Here is an 18,614-nt window from a genome sequence, read left to right as displayed (position 1 = left end):
CTGATCACAAATAATTTAATAGTTGAATGTGAAAAAGTATTTAGGAAAATAACCTATTTGAATGCATCACCGCGCCTTTAGAGCATCCACTAAGGGCAAAAATTTTGGGGTAGTAGTCTAGTTGGCACAAATAGCACCATAGTGGAGCCCAAGAAATGAAGTAGCAAATTTGGTCCGGGTTGAATGGTGGGCTCCACGCGAGATAGCAATATTGATTAACAAGAAGGCCCGCTCTTATATCACTGTTCCACTGGGAAATTTAATATCTCCTCCCCCTGATATTATTTATCTAGGTTTTACTTATCTAAGTTTTATTTATCACCCTTTATCTCAATTTATATATCAAACATACCCTTATTTATGTATATTCTCATACACAAAAAGAAGAAGAGAATTGAAAAATAAGGAAGAAATCACTCTCAAGTGATACGACGTATATACTCCCTTCGATCTATTTAATGTTCGGCACGAAAATTAAGAAAGTTGAAAAAGATGTTATAAGTGAAATATAAGGGTAGTTGACTAAAATAATAAAAGTATTATGGTGAATCCATTAAAAGTAAAGTGTAGTACATATAAAATATAAAATTGATAAAGGTGTTGTGGGGTGAATCCATTAAAGATAAAGTGTATTAAATAAATAGTAGTATTTTTTTTAAGTATCAATTTATAGCATACATCTACTTATTATTACTCCATCCGTCTCACAAAAACATGAACAAAGAGAAATGCACGGGTTTTAAGAAATGTTAGTTGAAAGTTAAAGTAAGTGGAAAATGAGTCCCACTTTAAAAGGTGTTGTGAGAGTAATTAATTAATTAAGGAAAAGTAGTGGTGGGCCATGATGTACTAAAATGGAAATGTTCATGTTTTTGTGAGACACTCCAAAATGGAAAAACGTTCATGTTTTTGTGAGACGGAGGGAGTATTATAATAATAATTATTATTATTGAAAAAGTACGTCTTGTGCATTGCACGGATATAACACTAGATACTATAACATGAACATCAAGTAGATCAATGAATAATATCAAACCTAAAATGGTTAGGCATAGAAGCTTTTCATTGTCACTAACACTTTGCACCCTCTGTAAAATTTGCCTGTACTGCATTTGAGAAAACTGAGTGAATGTTTCACAATCAATTGGAGCTATTAATTTTCTAATTAACAGTTGCACTCATCCATTCCAACCTATTCAAAATGTAAAGAATTGGACCTAGTTTGGATCTTCATCACCCCAAGCATCATCTCGCATATTCTGTCTCGACAGTATCCGATTTTTCCTGGCTTCTTCCTGCTTCCGTAGCTCGTTGGATCCAAACGACGAGGGCAGTCTTATTCCCATACTCTGAGCAATTAATCTCTGAGCAGTTCTTGCTGATGTCTGAGGCCGCTGACGGGGTGGCTCCAAATCTGAAGTAAAAAATATCACAACTATTCTTTAAACACTGCAAGAGCCATTCCCTAAACCATACATCAGCCATTAAAAGAAACATACCAGACAAAAAGAAAAATAAAAAGAAAGCAATATGTTTCTGAAGATACATAAAATACTGATCTCTGTTTGACCTTTTGGTGGAATTTTACTGAAAAGTTCTTCGTCCTCATCAAGTAGACGAACTGTAAAGGGGCACCTGGTGGAATTAAGAGCCTCAAGAGCTGCATCAAGAAATTTAAAAGCAGTTTAGAGTCAGAAATAAACTGATGCACAAACACTAGGAGAGTCTTTGAACAGCAAAACAGTGCATTTGTATATAGGAATATTTTCATCTAATAGCGGCTGAAGGAGTGGAAGAAACCGATACATGAAATGAAGGAGTCTTTAAAATAAGAATTCTCATCCAGTAGATATGTGAAATGGCATTCAGCATCTATGAGAAATGAAAGATTATTTGAGAACAAAGAGTTCATCATGAACCAAAAGAACTCGTGTTGTTCAATTAAGAAAAGGTACAAGAGTATCCACCCTCTAATATAAAAACCACTCGTTTAAATTAGATAGTTATCAATAGCATAACTGCACATCAAACAAGCCAAATTTATGTTTTCAACTGCAGAAATTTGCAATGTTGTCCACTTCATGACTTGAGTTGGTCAAAAACCACGAAACCGAAAGGAATAAGCAAGCAATAGTCATACCAACAGATGGTGTTCTAAATACAGCAAGTGCAGTTGTGTCATTCACCCAGCGAATTACAAAACGATCTTTGAAGCTTCCCAGCAACTTCTCTAAGTCAGTTGTCCTAGTGCTTGGATTGAAGTCAGCTAGAACAAGAATATGGCGAGTACCATGCATTGCTGAAACCAAAAGAGTATGAGACAGTCAGGACTCAATAAATATATTATTTTCATATTATCTGATATGAAAAGAAGCACATCTCAAGAATTTCACAAGTAACACATTAAACTTGGATATCTGTATACAAATACAAAATGCACGAGTAGGAAAGTTCTACCATGTTTTGTAACTTCCCTCGTAAAAAGAATATTCATAATATATCATGCCTTCCTCTTATTACCTCCCTTTGTCAGTGAGTCCCTTTATGCTTGATTTCCAACATAAAGTAGCTTTCAAAAATAACAGATACTATATGCTAATGTAGATTCGAGAATCTCTTACAAGTAATATAGATATTCTATTAACTGACCACTAACCAGGAAATTGCCACAAATAGCACACACATGGTATGATAGAATGAATCCGTAAAATTCAAGTTATGCTACCCTACGTCAATGATGATGTGCTATAGCAGACCCACTTTAGCAGAGTCAGAAAGCTTAGATCAGCACCAGTATGAAATGCTTATAAACGTACAGTTTCTCTTTTCCAGGTCCTCATCTTGGCACAAAGAAGCATCTTCAGAGTCATCTATACAAGGTTCATCAGACTGGCTATCACTATAAAGACCCTGCTTCTTGTAAGAGAATGTTCCCCTTCCTCGTCTCTTGGTGGCTTGAGCTTTTGAGTCTTCTTTTGAGTCTTCCAGAGAAAGTTTTGATACCCCTGATAAACACTGTGGGGAAAGCAACTCCTCCGGGGCACAATCTGCTATAGCTTCCCAGTCTGAAAATTTAAACAACATTAGCCCTAACCCTATGTGAGATATAACTAAGATATAAATCTTGAGGAAATGTTGAAGATCATGCAAAAAGCCACCTTGTTAAATTGAAAAAGTAATTACAGGATCATGTGAATCTTATCCAGCAGTACTGACCGCAACTGACTTATATTGAACCAACTCACCGGTGAGGAAAGACTAGCTCATTCACATTATTTACTTCAACTAAGATGGACTAGATTATAGATTACATGAAATTAATATCATGGCACTAAAACTGCTCAACAATTTTCTAGTTTACCTTAAGAAGAAGCCAGCAGAAGTTTGCAGCAAAAAAATCATCCATGTATTTTGCTTTTCCCGTATGCATAAAATTATTGTTTCTAAGATGTCTAATGGCCCATCTTCAAAGATATTGATAGAGTCAATGATATCAAAATCAAGCTCAACCGTAATGTTGATTCTATAAAAAGGAAACTTGTCCAGCATTCAGCCATAATTCTGAACTAGAAAGATAAAGAGCTCTAAACAAGGGCAATTGTTCAAATGAAAGCTTCTATGCTCGGCTCATATGGGTTTGATTCAAATAGACCACAATCAGATAACAACTAACATAGAAATAACTAATAGCTTAAGATAAAATCAAAATAGAATAATCGACCCGATCCTAATTAATACTTTGTAGCCTCAGCAGTAAGCTACCCCATCTTCTCCAGCGCTGATAAACCAAAATTTTCTGAGTCCTATCAGATACATTCATAAATACACAAAATGAAAGGTGTGCTGTTTTAAAATGTCAGTTTCTAATCAGCTACTGGTGTTGCCAATCCCATTTTTGTCATGATGCCAATGTTAACCAGGAGGTGAATAAAACCCTTATGTAAGCATGGTCAGGGAAAGGACTTGCCACAGAACTCAATGTGGAATACCATGGAAAAGAAGATATAAGTGTGAATGTTCATATGCAATATCAGATAATGGAAGTTGAATGTCAAAATCCAAGTATAAGGATAAAACAGGAGTAGCTTTGAAGCATCTGAATGCATCATTTTAACTAAGTATTTTCCATTGTCCAGCACCAATTGCACTCAAATGAGTTTTAAGGGTAGAGAGGCATGAAAGTTTGTCTTTAGTATCAGTTCAACACGATCTCAATTTATCATCACAAAAAGCAATATACAATAATTGTTACTTACCATCTTCAGCATCACCCTCCAGTGGGAAGTCATCACTTTTCAAGTTTGAAGAACTCTCACCATAGCCTTTTGCAACAAAAGTAAGGAACAATTAGTCTTCAGAAACAAATAAGGCAAGGGACACAAATGAACATTCAAAATAGCGAACTAGCATTGGCAATGGCAAACAAATAGAGAATACAAAAGCCAGAGCAGCAGTTCAAAGAGACAAACCATGCTCTGCAATATGATCAGCGGTAACCTCATTCCGTGAATCCCGAGCCTCTGTAAATACATCAGAAACTGACTCTGTTTCAATGAGTGAACCCCTGAAAAGCCAGGACCAATTGAAAAGAACCAGAAATCAGTTGAACTAAACAGATGTTCTCCTCTATGTATCAACATATGATTCCCTATTAAGTCCAGAAAGCATTATGTCTCTGTTCCTATCTCACTTCTCCTAACACATAAAACAAAACCCCATCTTCTAATTTCTTATTTGGACATCAAATTCGAAGAAATTAAGTCTAAAATACATTCAAAATACAACAATTCAACAAGTTTGTCAAGTGGCATGATAAGCAAACACAAAACTCAAGAACTAAAGCTTGAATTGAAGCCTCTAAAGAGAAGGAATCTCCAAATACAACAACTTTCGTGAAAACATCGAAGAAAAAAATGAAGTAATTGAAGAAATTGGAGTTACCCTTTGGCGTGACTGATTTGGAGTGCGCGGGAGAAAGCTTGATCGGCTCTTAGAGAGAAGCCTCGAGCGGAATAAAGTTTGGAGAGGTCTTGAAGAGCAGTGGCCAGCTGATCAGCTACGGAAGAGGGCGACATTCCGCCATTTTTATCATTTTTGAATTGCTCCACGAGATTGGAGACTGTGGATTCAAGAAAAGCGATAGCTTCGTCGACTTCTCCGCCGTGAACGAGGTCTTCCACCTTCTCAGTCCAGTTGGGCGCGGTGGCTCCGCCGCTGCTCTCCATCACTCTTTTTATTTATTTATTTTTATTTTTTTTTAAGCTGGACAGACTGTGCTTCCCTGCCTCGTTCCGCTCCTTTATGCTTCTTTTAGCCTTTCTTTTTTATTCCTCTTTTTCTACAAAATATATACTATACCATTATAAATAATCAAATCATTAATACAATTAACAACGCGTTTATTTTGAATAATAATTGATAAGATGCATGAATTATCCTCAATAATAATTTTTTTTTAATTTCATCATTTCAATAAGATAAAAATCAAATAAAATTAATTTAAATAATAATTAAAATTTTGAAATATCTTAAAGTTTCAATTCATCAAAATAAACAAAAAATTAATTTGATTATTTTTATCTATCAAGGTTGATCATGTAAAGTAAACAATTAAACATCCCTAAAAAATAGTATGGCTTATGTCCGAGTCTTCGTTTATTTAATAACGTTCAAATTTTAATAAATTTATGTGTAAAGGTGGAATGAACCAACGCGTGACCAATTATGACACTCCTACGTGCGTGTGTGTTGGTCAAACGTACGGTAAGGGGTTAATGCATAAGATTAAAGGTGTTGGATTCGAATTTTATGTGGCACGATCTTTAAATTTCTTTATTTAATATTATTAATTTATTCAAAAAAAATTATGACACTCCTATCTTTTTAGGTCAATCCCATTTTCAACTCTTTTGTCCTAAGTTTTGCCTCTTTTCTTGCATTTAAATTAACCTGGTTTACGAAAGCATATATACTCTTCATTAATATAGGTTAGAGGTCCATCACAAAAACCCTAGCTACAAAAATAAATCTGTCAACCATATGCATCTCTTCAATATAGGTGATTCATTATTACAAAAACAACTTTTTAGGATTATTTTATACTCCCTCCCTCCGCCCTAAAACATATATATAGTCATAATTAATCATTTCGAAACATTCACAAAAGTCAACTAGTCGCATATCCCAATTTTGCAACGAATCAAGAATGACCAGAAATGGAAAAAGTCGAACCCAACACTTAATATATATCGATCATACATCAAATTAGATTTCAAAATACAAATGTATGATGCATTATTGATCATTTTTTGGGCTACGAGTCTATGACACCACAACAAAACTACTAGAAGGTTAAATTGACGTGTCTTTAAAAATATGCATCAAAACTAATAATATATATATTTATAAATATATATCTTAAATATTTTTTTTAAATGTTAAAAAATCAATAAAAACTCTTTAAAGTTACTCAAAAATTAAGACTTGAATTATTAAATGAACCACCGAAATTCAGACATAAGATCAATGTTCATCAAACTATATAATTTAAAAATAACCCAAAATATATCTATCATGATAGATTACCAAGTGATCAAGTTTTCTCTCCATAAATATTTACCGACATCGAAAATTACAACAGTCTCTTTAATCGGTAAATTCTCGATAATTAAGTTTATCGAAGGAAAATAATTACTCACCGACAGAAATTTCTGTCACTGAAAAATGATGCATCAGGAAAAAAAAAAATTACTAGAGACTTTTGTAAAAATGTATTTTTTGTTCCACTATACAAAGTGCACACACGACAGTATATATTAACCCTATTCTAACTTGTGTACGTATATAACAATATACATCTTTCCAATTAATCTAAATAATTCAACAACACTTTTGTATACCAGACATGAAAATAAAGGTGTATATATATTTAATTAATTAATAAATCCAGAGGCAGGTGTTGAGGCGACGAGATCCGGCGGCGGAAACGGCTTCCTGTTGTGGAAATCAATCAGCTGGTAAGCTTCAAAGGTCCGATGAGAGAGAAAGGGGTGGGCGGGCGGGAGCGCTAGAGAGAGAGAGTTGTCGGCGGCTGTGAGGGGGTGATGATGATCACTCAAGATTGTGGGCTCGGCTTTGATGCTGGTTTCTTGGAGATACATCTCTTCAACCATGGGTTTCCATAGACGAACTCGGGCGTTTATGAACCAGTTCGATACCTGCATATATATCTAATTGCATCATGCACAATTTCGCCCAATTTTTTAATAAGACTATATATGTCGAGGAATGTTGTGCTCTATATATAGAGAGAGAGAGAGAGAGCATAACAAAATTTGAGGCATTAAAATCAAAATAAATGTATGAAATAAAATAAAAATGTTTACCTATTAAAGGAAAGAAATGCTCATAAATGATGAGCTCATATGAAGTGTGTAATATAATATTTCTCATGTATGTTAATATATATACATTTATATTAGAGCTGATAGACTAGAATATGGTAATATATATCAAGAACAAACTAATTGAGATTATTTAAAGTTATTGATAATAATATTAAAGAGTTTACTATACAAAATATTCACGAACATGTAATAGCATAAAGTTAGTGGATTTTTTAGGATAGTAACATAGATTGATTTGGAAATTAGGGGGAAAAAATATAGGGCTTGCAAAAGTAGAACACTAATTAATAAGTAATGCACATACAGAACATTTCTCAGCTCATTTTAAGAGTTTTGGGCTTACTTGATACTAAAAATGGGCACACTACTACAAAAATCATCATACATAACACTTCATACATAACGGTTTTTTTCAAAAACCGTTATGTATGAGCGCTTTTTTTGCAAAGATAACGGTTTTCACAAAAAACCGTTATCTATGTACTGTTGTCCATGGAAATAGATAACGGTTTAAGTTAAACCGTTATGTATATGCGTTATCTATTAGTTTCATACATAACGGTACTACAAAACCGTTAAGCCGACCGTTATCTATGAGCATATTTTTATAACGGTTATTTCAACCGTTATCTATGAGCGCCTCTCAATACTGTTATGTATTAACATTTTTTTTTTCTTTTTTTTAATCAAGTTTTTCAAGCTTCTGCACCACACTCTTAACACTCTTAACACACCCGCCGCCTCCCCCCAAGCTCCCCCCGGTGACGCCGCCCGGACGACGCTGCACGAGCAACCGGACGCCGATGCCAGTGAGTCAGTGACCGCCCCCCACCCACCCTGCGTCGCGTCGCCTCTGACGCCGCTCTTCTCGCAGCAGCAGATCGGGCGGCGGAGCACCCCTCTCCTCCGCTGACGCCGTTCTTCTCGCAGCAGCAGATCGGGCGGCGGAGCACCCCTCTCCTCAGCTGACGCCGCTCTTCTCGCAGCAGCAGCAGCAGATCGAGCTTTTTGCTTCTCCGTCTGCCACCTACCGCACCCGTCTCTCTCTCTCTCCGTCCGTTAACCCTAGCAGCCGCCGTCGGTCGAGCTCTCAATCGCAGACCCTAGGAGCTGCCGCTGTCGCCGCCGCCTTCTACAATAGCCACCACCAAGGTAGAATCCCTAATTTATTCATCCCTTACGCAAATCTCATTCCAAATCCCTAATTTTTGAACTTTGTTGGTAACAATATGATTTAGATTAGGGCTTTTGCTCGATTTTTTTAAATTATATGAAGCTATTTTGCTCAAATTTTTTAATTTTCTGAAGCTATTTTGCTCAAGTTTTTGAATTATCTCTTGTTATTGGATTATCCTCAATTGAAAGAATGAAACACATTCTCATACATAATCACTTTCATTTCTTCATACTGTTACTGAAACCAGGAGTATTCTGATTACAATGTTTCTTCGGAGATCAAATCTAGTGTTATGAATTCTGCTTTAAATTTACTGCCTTGCCTTTGAATTAGGAAAATATTTGCTGATGTGTAAACGATTTCCTATCTTTGAATCTGCATATTAGGTCATTTTGTCTTCTCTGTGTCAGGTAACTGAATATATAGCTATAACATTTATATATTTGCATAATTTTATTAGTATGATGATTGATATATATATGTGTGTCAGTTGTGAGCTGTGAGATGAATGGCTGCGTGGTGTTTTCAAGTGAAGTTGGCGTCGAAATTGTTGATTTGTGTAACGTTGTCCATTTATGTGATGAAAACTGATGTAAAGCATTGTACCCATATGATGAAGCTTGCTGTGAAACTTGTTCAGTTCATTATATTGGTTTGTAACTCATACTGGTCACAGTTATAGGTTTGTAACTCATATTAAATTTCCTAGGTGTGTCGAGTCAGGTGTATCATATCTCAACACTAAAGTGGAAAGGATTATTGAAGCTTCAGGAGGCCATAGACTTGTAGAGTGTGAAGGCAACATTGTGATTCCCTGCAGGTGTAGTCTGTACTCTGTAATGGAAAATCGCATGTTAAGGTCCATTAATATGTATATTTCAGACATGTTTTACTTGGCCTTTTTGAAGCAGGCAGATGAGATGATCGTTTCAGTAACTGGAGCCACTGGGTTCATAGGTAAAAGATTGGTGCAGAGATTGCTTGCAGGTATGTGTAGACTCTAGGGACTTCATATCCATGATCACCGAACTGATTTATTGCACGAGCAAAAAACCTTATCTGATCATAAAAGCAGTTGGTTAGTTGAGTGTTTTAGCACTATTTGATTTGTGAGATGGGACACAAAATGTAACAGCTCAATATTGCAGATCAAGAAAGAGATCAAGGAAAGCAGGATTAAAGTAACTTCTAAGGTATATTTTGTACGTCCTTGTTAAAATCTCTTCTTAAGTTTTGAATCATCTGCTAATCGCTTATTGAAAACAATAAATATTCTAGGTTGTAGATTTTATTAATAGCACACAGGATGACCTTCGCCCCAAGGTTTTGGTTAGTGCAACAGTCTCTCTTTTACTTTAGTATACTCTGTGAAGAACTTAGTTATCTCCATTGCCTGTGCCTCTGACTCACATTTACAGGCTTGCAACTGTAGCATCCGGGGCAGCCTCAGGGAAACTCCTAGAGTATGAGGTTGGGGGTCCGAGGGTTTCAGTCCAGACAGCCTATGGCATCGAGGTTGAGGTAGGAATGTTCAGAAGGTGTAAAATATCAAAGTTTCTGTTATCTAATACAGTACCTTCCACCAACTCTAATGACTTTATTTTAATATTCTTGCTGCTGGTGCACCGTTATCTGATCATTGTTTATATTAAATATACATGATGCCATTATACGGTGAAACAAATTGAAACCTCAACTAATTGTGTTGACATTAACACTTGCTACTGTTGAATGTTGTTGTTTGATCTTCTTAGCTAGAAGATTTGGATAGTACTTTCTTGAATTCAACATCACGATCACCATTTTGTATAACCCATTTATATATTCGCATATTTACTTTTTCAGGTGGAAAACAATCCATACGATCCCAGCCTGATGGTTTTTATGGATTATAGAGACTACTGGAAACATAAAGTTCAATTCTTAGAAGCACAATATCCAACATTTCTGTATGCCATGCCTGTGTCCCCAACAAGAGTTTTCTTTGAGGTTTGGTCAAACTTTATTATATATTATTATATATTGTGACTGAAACTAACACAAGTGCTAAGCAGGAAACATGCTTAGCATCAAAAGATGCAATGCCGTTTGAACTATTGAGAAATAAATTAATGTCAAGACTGGAATTTGGGCGATATTAAGAATCTAGTGCTTAATAAAGTGTTTCATTATGTGTGGATGTATATAGTTGGTAAAAAATCATGATTTTTTCTTCTGAAATTTATACAGGTATGCCTCTGGGACTACTTCAATAAGAAGAAGCAAACTATATTAATTCCATGGAGAAGATGGTGCTATTTTTGTCCCTGGTGGTGTAGTTAGTATAAAATTGGGCGATATTAAGAATCTAGTGCTTATATGGTGGAAGAATTGTTAGACATTAATGTATGTGATATTTGTGAATATTTGGATGACAATGTATGAATATTTTGAATGTTATATAATATATGTTATCGATGGCAATGTTATTTTGTTGTTTTATAATTATTTCTTTAATTTTTGAGATAAATAACAGGAAATTTGAAAAAAATATATTACAATTATAAAAAATGCAAAAAAAATGTTATAAAAAGTGCAAAAAAAACCGTTATGTATTTCTATCAAAGATAACGGTAAAAACCGTTATGAAAAGTGCAAAAAATCGTTAACTATGATGAAAAAAATAATTTAAAAATTCTAATACATAACGGTAATATCATTAATACATAACGGTAGGAACCGTTATGTATAATTGTTAAAGATAACGGTTATGTACCGTTATGTATGAGCGCATCATACCGTTATCTATACTACTATACATAACGGTAATAAAACCGTTATGTATGACCATATCATAGATATCACCACTATACTTATCGGTTTTTTGGGGTCATAGATAACGGATTTTATCCGTTATCTATGAGCGTTTTTGTAGTAGTGGCAGTAAACTAATTTACGGGCTTGTAAAAGTAGGACATTAATTAAAACGGCTGACAATTGTCATATGGATGCAAAACTTATTAAGGAGTACGTGTCCCCTACTTTTGCAAGATTGAAATTTTTTATTTTAATTTTCAAATCAATCTAAATTATTATCCTAATAAATCCTCTTAACTCTAATAACATAGATTACATGCAAATCCTTACTCGACAATTAATCACATTTTAACAATTCAACAGTAAACAAATATCAATATGTAGTAATAGTATAATGATTTCTTATATTGATGAATAAATTAATTTAAAAATGGGTGGATTCAAATCAGGTCTAAAACATTAACTATTGCTCTATCATGTACTAATAAACCAATTAATATACGCATACAAAATTACAATTTATTGCACTTAGTTGTCACTAAATGTTACCAATTTTTTATTTTTTGTATCAAGAGAATAGTACTACTCCATTAAACTACAAGAATTGTGTTAAATTATCAATTATTTACTTAATTAAGTGACACACACACACACACATATATACATAGATATATAAATGATCAATTATATATTTACTTTTTTATACTTTTTTTTAGGTTTACTTTTTATACTTCAGTACAAATGCAAGCAATTATTTTGTCATAAAACTTTTAACAATAACATATAGCTGGAAATCATAAATTCCTAATTAACCTATTGTCTTATAATTACTTAAACTTATTATTAAAAAAGTAGTACATTCATATTAATACAATAATACCTGACTCCTGGTAAGCCCTGTTTGCTTAGCAAGCATTTGCTTGTCCGAGTTCTTAGGGTACCTGCATTCCAACAAAAAAATTCCTCAATATTAATAACTCCTCATATATAACATTCAACAATAATTAAAATTAACTGCATATTAATGAAACTCAAAAATAATTACGGATGAAGAAAGTGTTGAAAGAGCCAAGCACGAAGCACCGAGACAGCTCTCTCAGGCAGCCCTCTCTGCGGTCTCCACGCATTGTTGTGCAGCATCCCTACCTGCTGCCGATCCACAAACCTCAGCCTCGGCAGCTCCGAGCCTTGCTCCTCCCCCAAGCTCTTGTTCAAGGCCTTCATCTGCGCGCAAATCGTGGATTTCAGACACCGGAATTGCTTCAAGATTGTCTTCAAGGCCAGCTGCGTGTACGACCGCGCCGACCCCGTCCCCGCCGCCTGCTCGAACGCTGCCACGATCATCTGCATCTGCTGCTCATACTGTCGGCATCTTTGCTCCACCTGCATGCAGCTTCAAAATATTTTAAAAAAAAAAATAAAAAAAAATAAAAAATATTGTGGCCCTGTGTTTAGGGAGACAAGGCAATAAAAGGGGACCATGATCTTTAATTGAAATTGGGCCTATTCATCATCAATTGCGCCCTACAATTTGGTTAATCTGATTCTGCTTTCTCTAAATAATTTGCAAATTAAACCACATATATATATATATATATATATATATATATATATATATCAATAGTATATATTCGATCTCAACCCTAAATGAAGCTTGAAAAATTGGACTCTGGATGTTTTTGTGACATCGATTTAAACATTTTGACATTTTTATAAAAGTGTGAAAAATGTTGGGACATTTTCGTATGTTTTCTCAAATTTTTATTGATGGTGGTATTATACAAAAATTGTCGAGTTAGTTTAATTTATGCTTTTTTCTGAAAAAATGTGAGCCACACACTGCGAAAAAAAATTCCTAGGCTTTTGCAGAAAACGTATGTCAAGAATTTTGAGTTGAATATTGTTGCATATATAATTGTTTCGGAAAAAGATAAAAGAAAAACAAAAGGCATATATGTTGAAAAAGACAAGGAAAAAATCATAGTACCTCATCCAACATGCTATGTAGTTTAGCTTTCTTCATCTGAATCTCCTGTCTCTGAGCTGTGGTGAGATCGGAGACGGCTGCGCCGTCTTTGTTAGCAGATGGAGCTGCGGCGGCGGCCGGGTTTTTGATCGGTTTCGCCTTATCGGTGCGGTGGTTTCCGACGTTGACCACTTCATCTAGAAGCGCCTGAGCGGCCTTCAGGTATTTAGAGCCCATGATGGCGCTACTGACGCCGCCGTGCGACGGCGGCGATGAGTTATCCGCCGGGAATTCGTGATCCGGCTTGGTTTGTTGGTGGTGGGCGGCGAGGCTGAGCGACAGGCCTCGCGGCGGCGTCTGTAGATTATTACTGCCCCACATGCTGTAGTGGTGATCTTGCTGCGGCGGCGCGTGGGGCACGAGCATGTTGGATTGGGGTTGGGTGTCATAGTAGCCTATATTGTAATTAGGGTTCATGAGATAAAGTGTGTGGAGGCCATCAGCTTGGATTTCTGAGCTACTTTGGTAGTACATGGCCATGGATTTAATTAATTTCTATTAAATCCCCCTTTTAAGATTAATTAGGACTCTAATTCTAGGGATTCTTGTACACTCTTTTCGGGAATCTGCGAGTTTCGATGAGACCTGAACCAAAGACGAGGAAATCCATGCAATCAGACTACACATACAATTAAACTATAGTATACTAAAGTAGTGAATTTTGTAAAATTGAATTATTGAAAAAAGACAAGAGAATTATAAAAGGGGGGGATATATATGTAAGGAAAGGAGGGTGTGTAGCATCCGAGAATGGATAGAAATTAAATAGGTGTGTGTGTTGAAAGAGAAGGGAGAGTTTGAGTATTATGTAAACTCACATGTCGTAAGTGTCGACAGTGGGAAGAGGAGGATTGAGGCTCTCTTGTCAGACTCAACTGCTGCTGCACTTACTTTCTCTCACTATAGAAGAAGGAAACTGATCAACACTGAAACAGAAGGTGGGGTTACGTAAATATAGTCATAGTACAGACAGTGAGATGTTTTGTGGTGACACTCATATTTTCTTCACTTTAATTCCCACACCACGTGTCAATTATTGAGAGGCTCTTCTCCTTCTCAATAATAAATCAATATTGAGAGCCTCTACTGTGTATAATTAATACTCCCTCCGTCCCGGTCAAAGTGGTGCACTTCTTTTGGGCACCAGATTTAAGGAGAATAAGATTATAGTGTAAAGGTGTGTAAATGTATGTGGGGCCACATGTGTAGTGTAAAATTATTACCAAAAAAGAAAATACACTACTTTCGGTGGGATAGCCCAAAAATAAATACGCATCATTTTCGGTGGGACGGAGGAAGTATTCTCTTCTAAATTTACATTTTATATATATTCTGAGATTCGGAATCACAAATTATAATTTACTGAATTCTTCTTTTTCTTTTCTATTTTGGCTTTATTAGTTCTGGACTAGAGTAAAAATATTTACGTGTTAATAATGCTTTTTGCCGACGCATAATTCAAATATTAACAAGTGTGTGTAAAATTTTGTATATAAAGAGTTTGATTACCTACGCATATATATATATATATATATATATATATATATATATGTGTGTGTGTGTGGGTAAAACACTAAACATTTACCTACATATATGTATGTGGTCAATATGTATATTTTATATGTGATTAAAAATATTTTTGATAGAATATAATGAATAATGATGAGGTGAAAATGACGTGGAAGATGACATAGTATGTATATGTGGGTAGGTACTATAATTTGTGTGTAGGTAAGGATAACAACGCAAAGACGAACTAAATTTGAATCATTAATTTGCGTTACATGATGATCAATTGATCACACAAAGAAGAAGGCTAAGCAAGACTAAGAGAAATTAATATCTCCTCTTGGCAAGACTAATTAATACTACTAACTTAATTATGGCTAAACATATTTTCTTCTTCCAAAAAATTACCTATCTATATATATATAGGGTGTGGTTCTAGAGAGAACTACCTTATTTGTGAGAACCATCAAATCTAATGCATTCACTGTAAAAATTAATGCATTCGCTGTTAAAATTAATGCATTCAAAAAAATAAAAAAAAATTGCTTCCTTCAGAATTCGAACCCAGGATCTGCATTCATCCACCATAGATCTTGATGATCGAATGACTGAAAATGGTTCTCTGTTCTTTTTTTATTTATGGTTCTTTCTTGAACCTCTCCCTATATATATATATTTATAAAAGCATAACACTTGTCAGATTCAGTAATTCATAATTTTTCCGCTTAAATAAACTTTTCATTTATGAAAATAACTTAATAAATAAATAAATAAAATGTTTTTTTTTTCAATTTTACTTAATTTCATCATCTCCCTTTACTTATTTGTTAACTTTTAACAATTAAAAAAATACCACATTATTAACTTTTTTACAAATCATAAATTTTAAAGCTGTTACTTTTATATATAATTTAAAATTATAAAATCTTTTAGTTTGCAAAGAGTGCATATGTAGTATTATAAACCCTACATTCCTACACACACTCACACACACGTGTGTGTATATATATATATATATATATATATATATATATATATATATATATATATATATATATATATGATTAGCTTCAATGGAGACCACTTCCCTATATAGAGAATAGAGATCAAATCAGGGCCATTGATCTCACCAAAATCAATGAATCAGATTAATCAGAATTCTTCAAGTTTAGGAAATCCCGTAAATTCCTCATTTTCCAATTGTGGGAACCAACGAACATTATTATGAACTTACGAGCATACTAATGTTCGTCGATGTGTTCGTATAAAAAACAAATGAACATACTAATGTTCGTCGATATGTTTGTATAAAAACAAATGAACATACAAATAAACATAATTATGTTCGTAAGTTCATAATTATGTTCGTTGGTTCCCAGAATTGGAAAATGAGGAATTTATGGGATTTCCTAAACTTGAAAAATTCGGATGAATCTGATTCATTGATTTTGGTGAGATCAATGACTTTGATTTGATCTTCATTCTCTATATAGGGGAGTGGTCTCCATTGAACTCTAACTTAAATGGAATACTTATATATAGCTACCTAGGGTATCTACATTCTGAAAAATGTTGCAATTAATATTTCATCTATTTGAATCGTTCTGTTTACGTATTATATTTCTGTCACTTATTTCATTTTATTTTATTAATATAATTTTCACACACACACACACACACACACACATATATATATATATATATATATATATATATATATATATATATATATATATATAGTGTGCGTGGTTTAAATAAATATATTATGAGAATTGTGAGGAGATATTTTGCATAAAATAAATTCTACTAAATTAATAAGTAATTCGTGAAGTCGCACGAATAGAAGTTTGCAGTAATAACTTTTTTAGGGAATCCTAGGCAGGCGAATGAATTAATTGCTGCAAATGTTTCTAGTATTTCTTTTCTTTCTTTTTAATTAATCCAAATAATCCTTTGAACCAAATTGAAAGTTTTATTGGTGTAGAGTAAATAAACTTTGAGTAATATTATTGAGGAAATCTGTCTAATATATTAACGCCTATATAGGGTTATATTAGGATTAGTGATTTGAAAGTTAGTAATATGTAGTTGGCTAATTAATTTCAGTAAAAAGGCCTTCTGAAAAACAATCTTTATAATTAATTAATTAAGCGCACGTTAACACACCTAATTCTATCAGCGATTCAGTATTATTCTTCAAAAACTTTAATCTATTCAAATTTCTTTTCTATATATGTGTGTACGTATATATATAGTTCAACATTAATGAATGCCCCTACATCATTAATTTCATCGAGTATAATTTCCACAACAATTAAAAGTAGTATGTGAATGTGAAGTCCAAAGATATTTAGATGCCGTGAATGTGAAGTCCAAAGATATTTAGATGCCATTATAGCTGCAGGTTTTTTTTTGGGTGGTAGGGGAGGTGGAGCAGTGGAGTTTGAACCCGGGACACACAGGAGGTCGCACCGCTTGGTGTCCCCATAGGGACAAAAAGTGTTTGGGGAGACAAAGTAACATCTTCATTATAAATCACGATGAACAATATCCGATAGTCAAATTGGAAAGTCGGACCGCCAAATCATTACATCATCAGACCAACAAGCGAAATTCGCGAGACAATAAAGCGGCCCTATTGGCCTCCCTTCGAGCATGATAGAAATCGACCACAACCACATTCTTCGCATGAGCAAACGCCTCAAACAACTCATCGCATAAGGAATCTGATCCTCTATATATATCAAGCACAACATGGATCGCAAGGAGGGAATCAGTATATATGAACCTCAATGGGGCCGAGGCCATTCTCGATGCAGAAACCTATTCCCAGCGTGGAGCTCACCCATCAACGTAGTTTCGGTGCGACCTATACGGCGAGAAACAGCCGCCAAAATCTCTCCTTTGTGATTCATAATCAGGAACCCAACCCCCGTAATTAAACCATCATGATGTATAGATTTAATTTCTTATAATGAGTTCATTGTAATTAAATAAATACAAACAATTTAATTAACGAAAGGACTTGTTTGAAGTTTTCCGCGTAATTGTGTACATCGTGTTAAATGTGGAATGAATGAATAAATAAAAATATGAACTTATTAACGAAATGTTAAGTTTTAAATAAGAGTAAGCAGGGAAAGTCTTATCGCATGTAAATAATGAACTTGTTATAGACATAAACTAGAACCATGGTTTTTAAAAACATGTCAGTAAATTAACAGCGCAAGAAATGGATAAACTAAACTTCATTTATCAACTTTAATTTATTTGTTTGGTTTGATGTAATAAAAACCTCGGGGCAGATCGTACAAAATTTTGGGCAGCACCTATTTTTTGGATAATGTATAATTTCATACCTAAAGGAGGGTGTTATAATTTTATATTACCTTATAAAGAGTTATAAACATATTTTCATTCAAAATAAATATATAAAAAAAATCATCACTTAATTAAGAGAGATAAAAAGTAAACACACTCTTACATTTTAGCGAGCAAAATAGGTAAATGCAATTCATAAAATTATTTATTTTCAAATTTAACACAATTTTTCATCTAATTTGCGATTATAGTATGGCATTTTAAACGTTTGCAATTACCAACACCACCTTTCAATTTTTTGCAATCACAACTTTTTGTAGAGTGGCCTCCTCCGACATATACACATATATAACACTATTTATGTCGTTTAAATAACTTT

General features: G+C 34.3%; 2 protein-coding genes and 1 long non-coding RNA gene across 5 annotated transcripts; 1 reads left to right on the top strand and 2 right to left on the bottom strand.

Annotated features, from left to right (window-relative positions):
- Window positions 1-1,025: 1,025 nt before the first annotated feature.
- Window positions 1,026-5,326, bottom strand: LOC131000252 (uncharacterized). Its single transcript, XM_057926056.1, has 7 exons — window positions 4,942-5,326; window positions 4,470-4,564; window positions 4,257-4,322; window positions 2,817-3,065; window positions 2,141-2,299; window positions 1,571-1,660; window positions 1,026-1,414 (listed from the first exon to the last, which is right to left on the bottom strand). Exons 1-7 carry the CDS (start codon window positions 5,223-5,225, stop codon window positions 1,218-1,220), a joined length of 1,140 nt encoding a protein of 379 aa, XP_057782039.1. The 5' UTR covers window positions 5,226-5,326; the 3' UTR covers window positions 1,026-1,217.
- Window positions 5,327-6,758: 1,432 nt separating this feature from the next.
- Window positions 6,759-14,372, bottom strand: LOC131000250 (BEL1-like homeodomain protein 1). Its single transcript, XM_057926054.1, has 5 exons — window positions 14,224-14,372; window positions 13,367-13,990; window positions 12,425-12,762; window positions 12,260-12,320; window positions 6,759-7,217 (listed from the first exon to the last, which is right to left on the bottom strand). The coding sequence occupies exons 2-5, from the start codon at window positions 13,883-13,885 to the stop codon at window positions 6,933-6,935; spliced, it is 1,203 nt and encodes a 400-aa protein (XP_057782037.1). The 5' UTR covers window positions 13,886-13,990; window positions 14,224-14,372; the 3' UTR covers window positions 6,759-6,932.
- Window positions 8,061-11,051, top strand: LOC131000251 (uncharacterized). Of its 3 annotated transcripts, XR_009093693.1 has the most exons (8): window positions 8,061-8,558; window positions 9,293-9,403; window positions 9,495-9,570; window positions 9,732-9,776; window positions 9,862-9,912; window positions 10,002-10,104; window positions 10,429-10,572; window positions 10,813-11,051. It is a non-coding gene; the product is annotated as an uncharacterized LOC131000251 (long non-coding RNA). The 3 variants fall into 3 exon arrangements; XR_009093694.1 differs by lacking the exons at window positions 9,495-9,570; window positions 9,732-9,776; window positions 9,862-9,912; window positions 10,813-11,051 and adding an exon at window positions 10,638-10,727 and having other exon boundaries at window positions 8,078-8,558; XR_009093692.1 differs by lacking the exons at window positions 9,495-9,570; window positions 9,732-9,776; window positions 9,862-9,912 and having other exon boundaries at window positions 8,081-8,558.
- Window positions 14,373-18,614: the final 4,242 nt, after the last annotated feature.

Source organism: Salvia miltiorrhiza, chromosome 8 (genome assembly GCF_028751815.1).
Source record: "Salvia miltiorrhiza cultivar Shanhuang (shh) chromosome 8, IMPLAD_Smil_shh, whole genome shotgun sequence".
NCBI lineage: Eukaryota > Viridiplantae > Streptophyta > Magnoliopsida > Lamiales > Lamiaceae > Salvia > Salvia miltiorrhiza.
The sequence above is the reverse complement of the archived record's forward strand: the minus strand, read 5'-3'. Positions and strand labels throughout refer to the sequence as shown.

Coding starts and splice junctions, on each gene's coding strand:
- LOC131000252 (XM_057926056.1), bottom strand. CDS start 5,225: ATGGAGAGCAGCGGCGGAGCCACCGCGCCCAACTGGACTGAGAAGGTG. Junction 4,565..4,941: donor CAAATCAGTCACGCCAAAGG/GTAACTCCAATT, acceptor CTGGCTTTTCAG/GGGTTCACTCATTGAAACAG. Junction 1,415..1,570: donor CAGTAAAATTCCACCAAAAG/GTCAAACAGAGA, acceptor TTTTTACTTCAG/ATTTGGAGCCACCCCGTCAG.
- LOC131000250 (XM_057926054.1), bottom strand. CDS start 13,885: ATGGCCATGTACTACCAAAGTAGCTCAGAAATCCAAGCTGATGGCCTC. Junction 12,763..13,366: donor TACATAGCATGTTGGATGAG/GTACTATGATTT, acceptor AGCTGCATGCAG/GTGGAGCAAAGATGCCGACA. Junction 7,218..12,259: donor CAGGGCTTACCAGGAGTCAG/GTATTATTGTAT, acceptor ATATATATGCAG/GTATCGAACTGGTTCATAAA.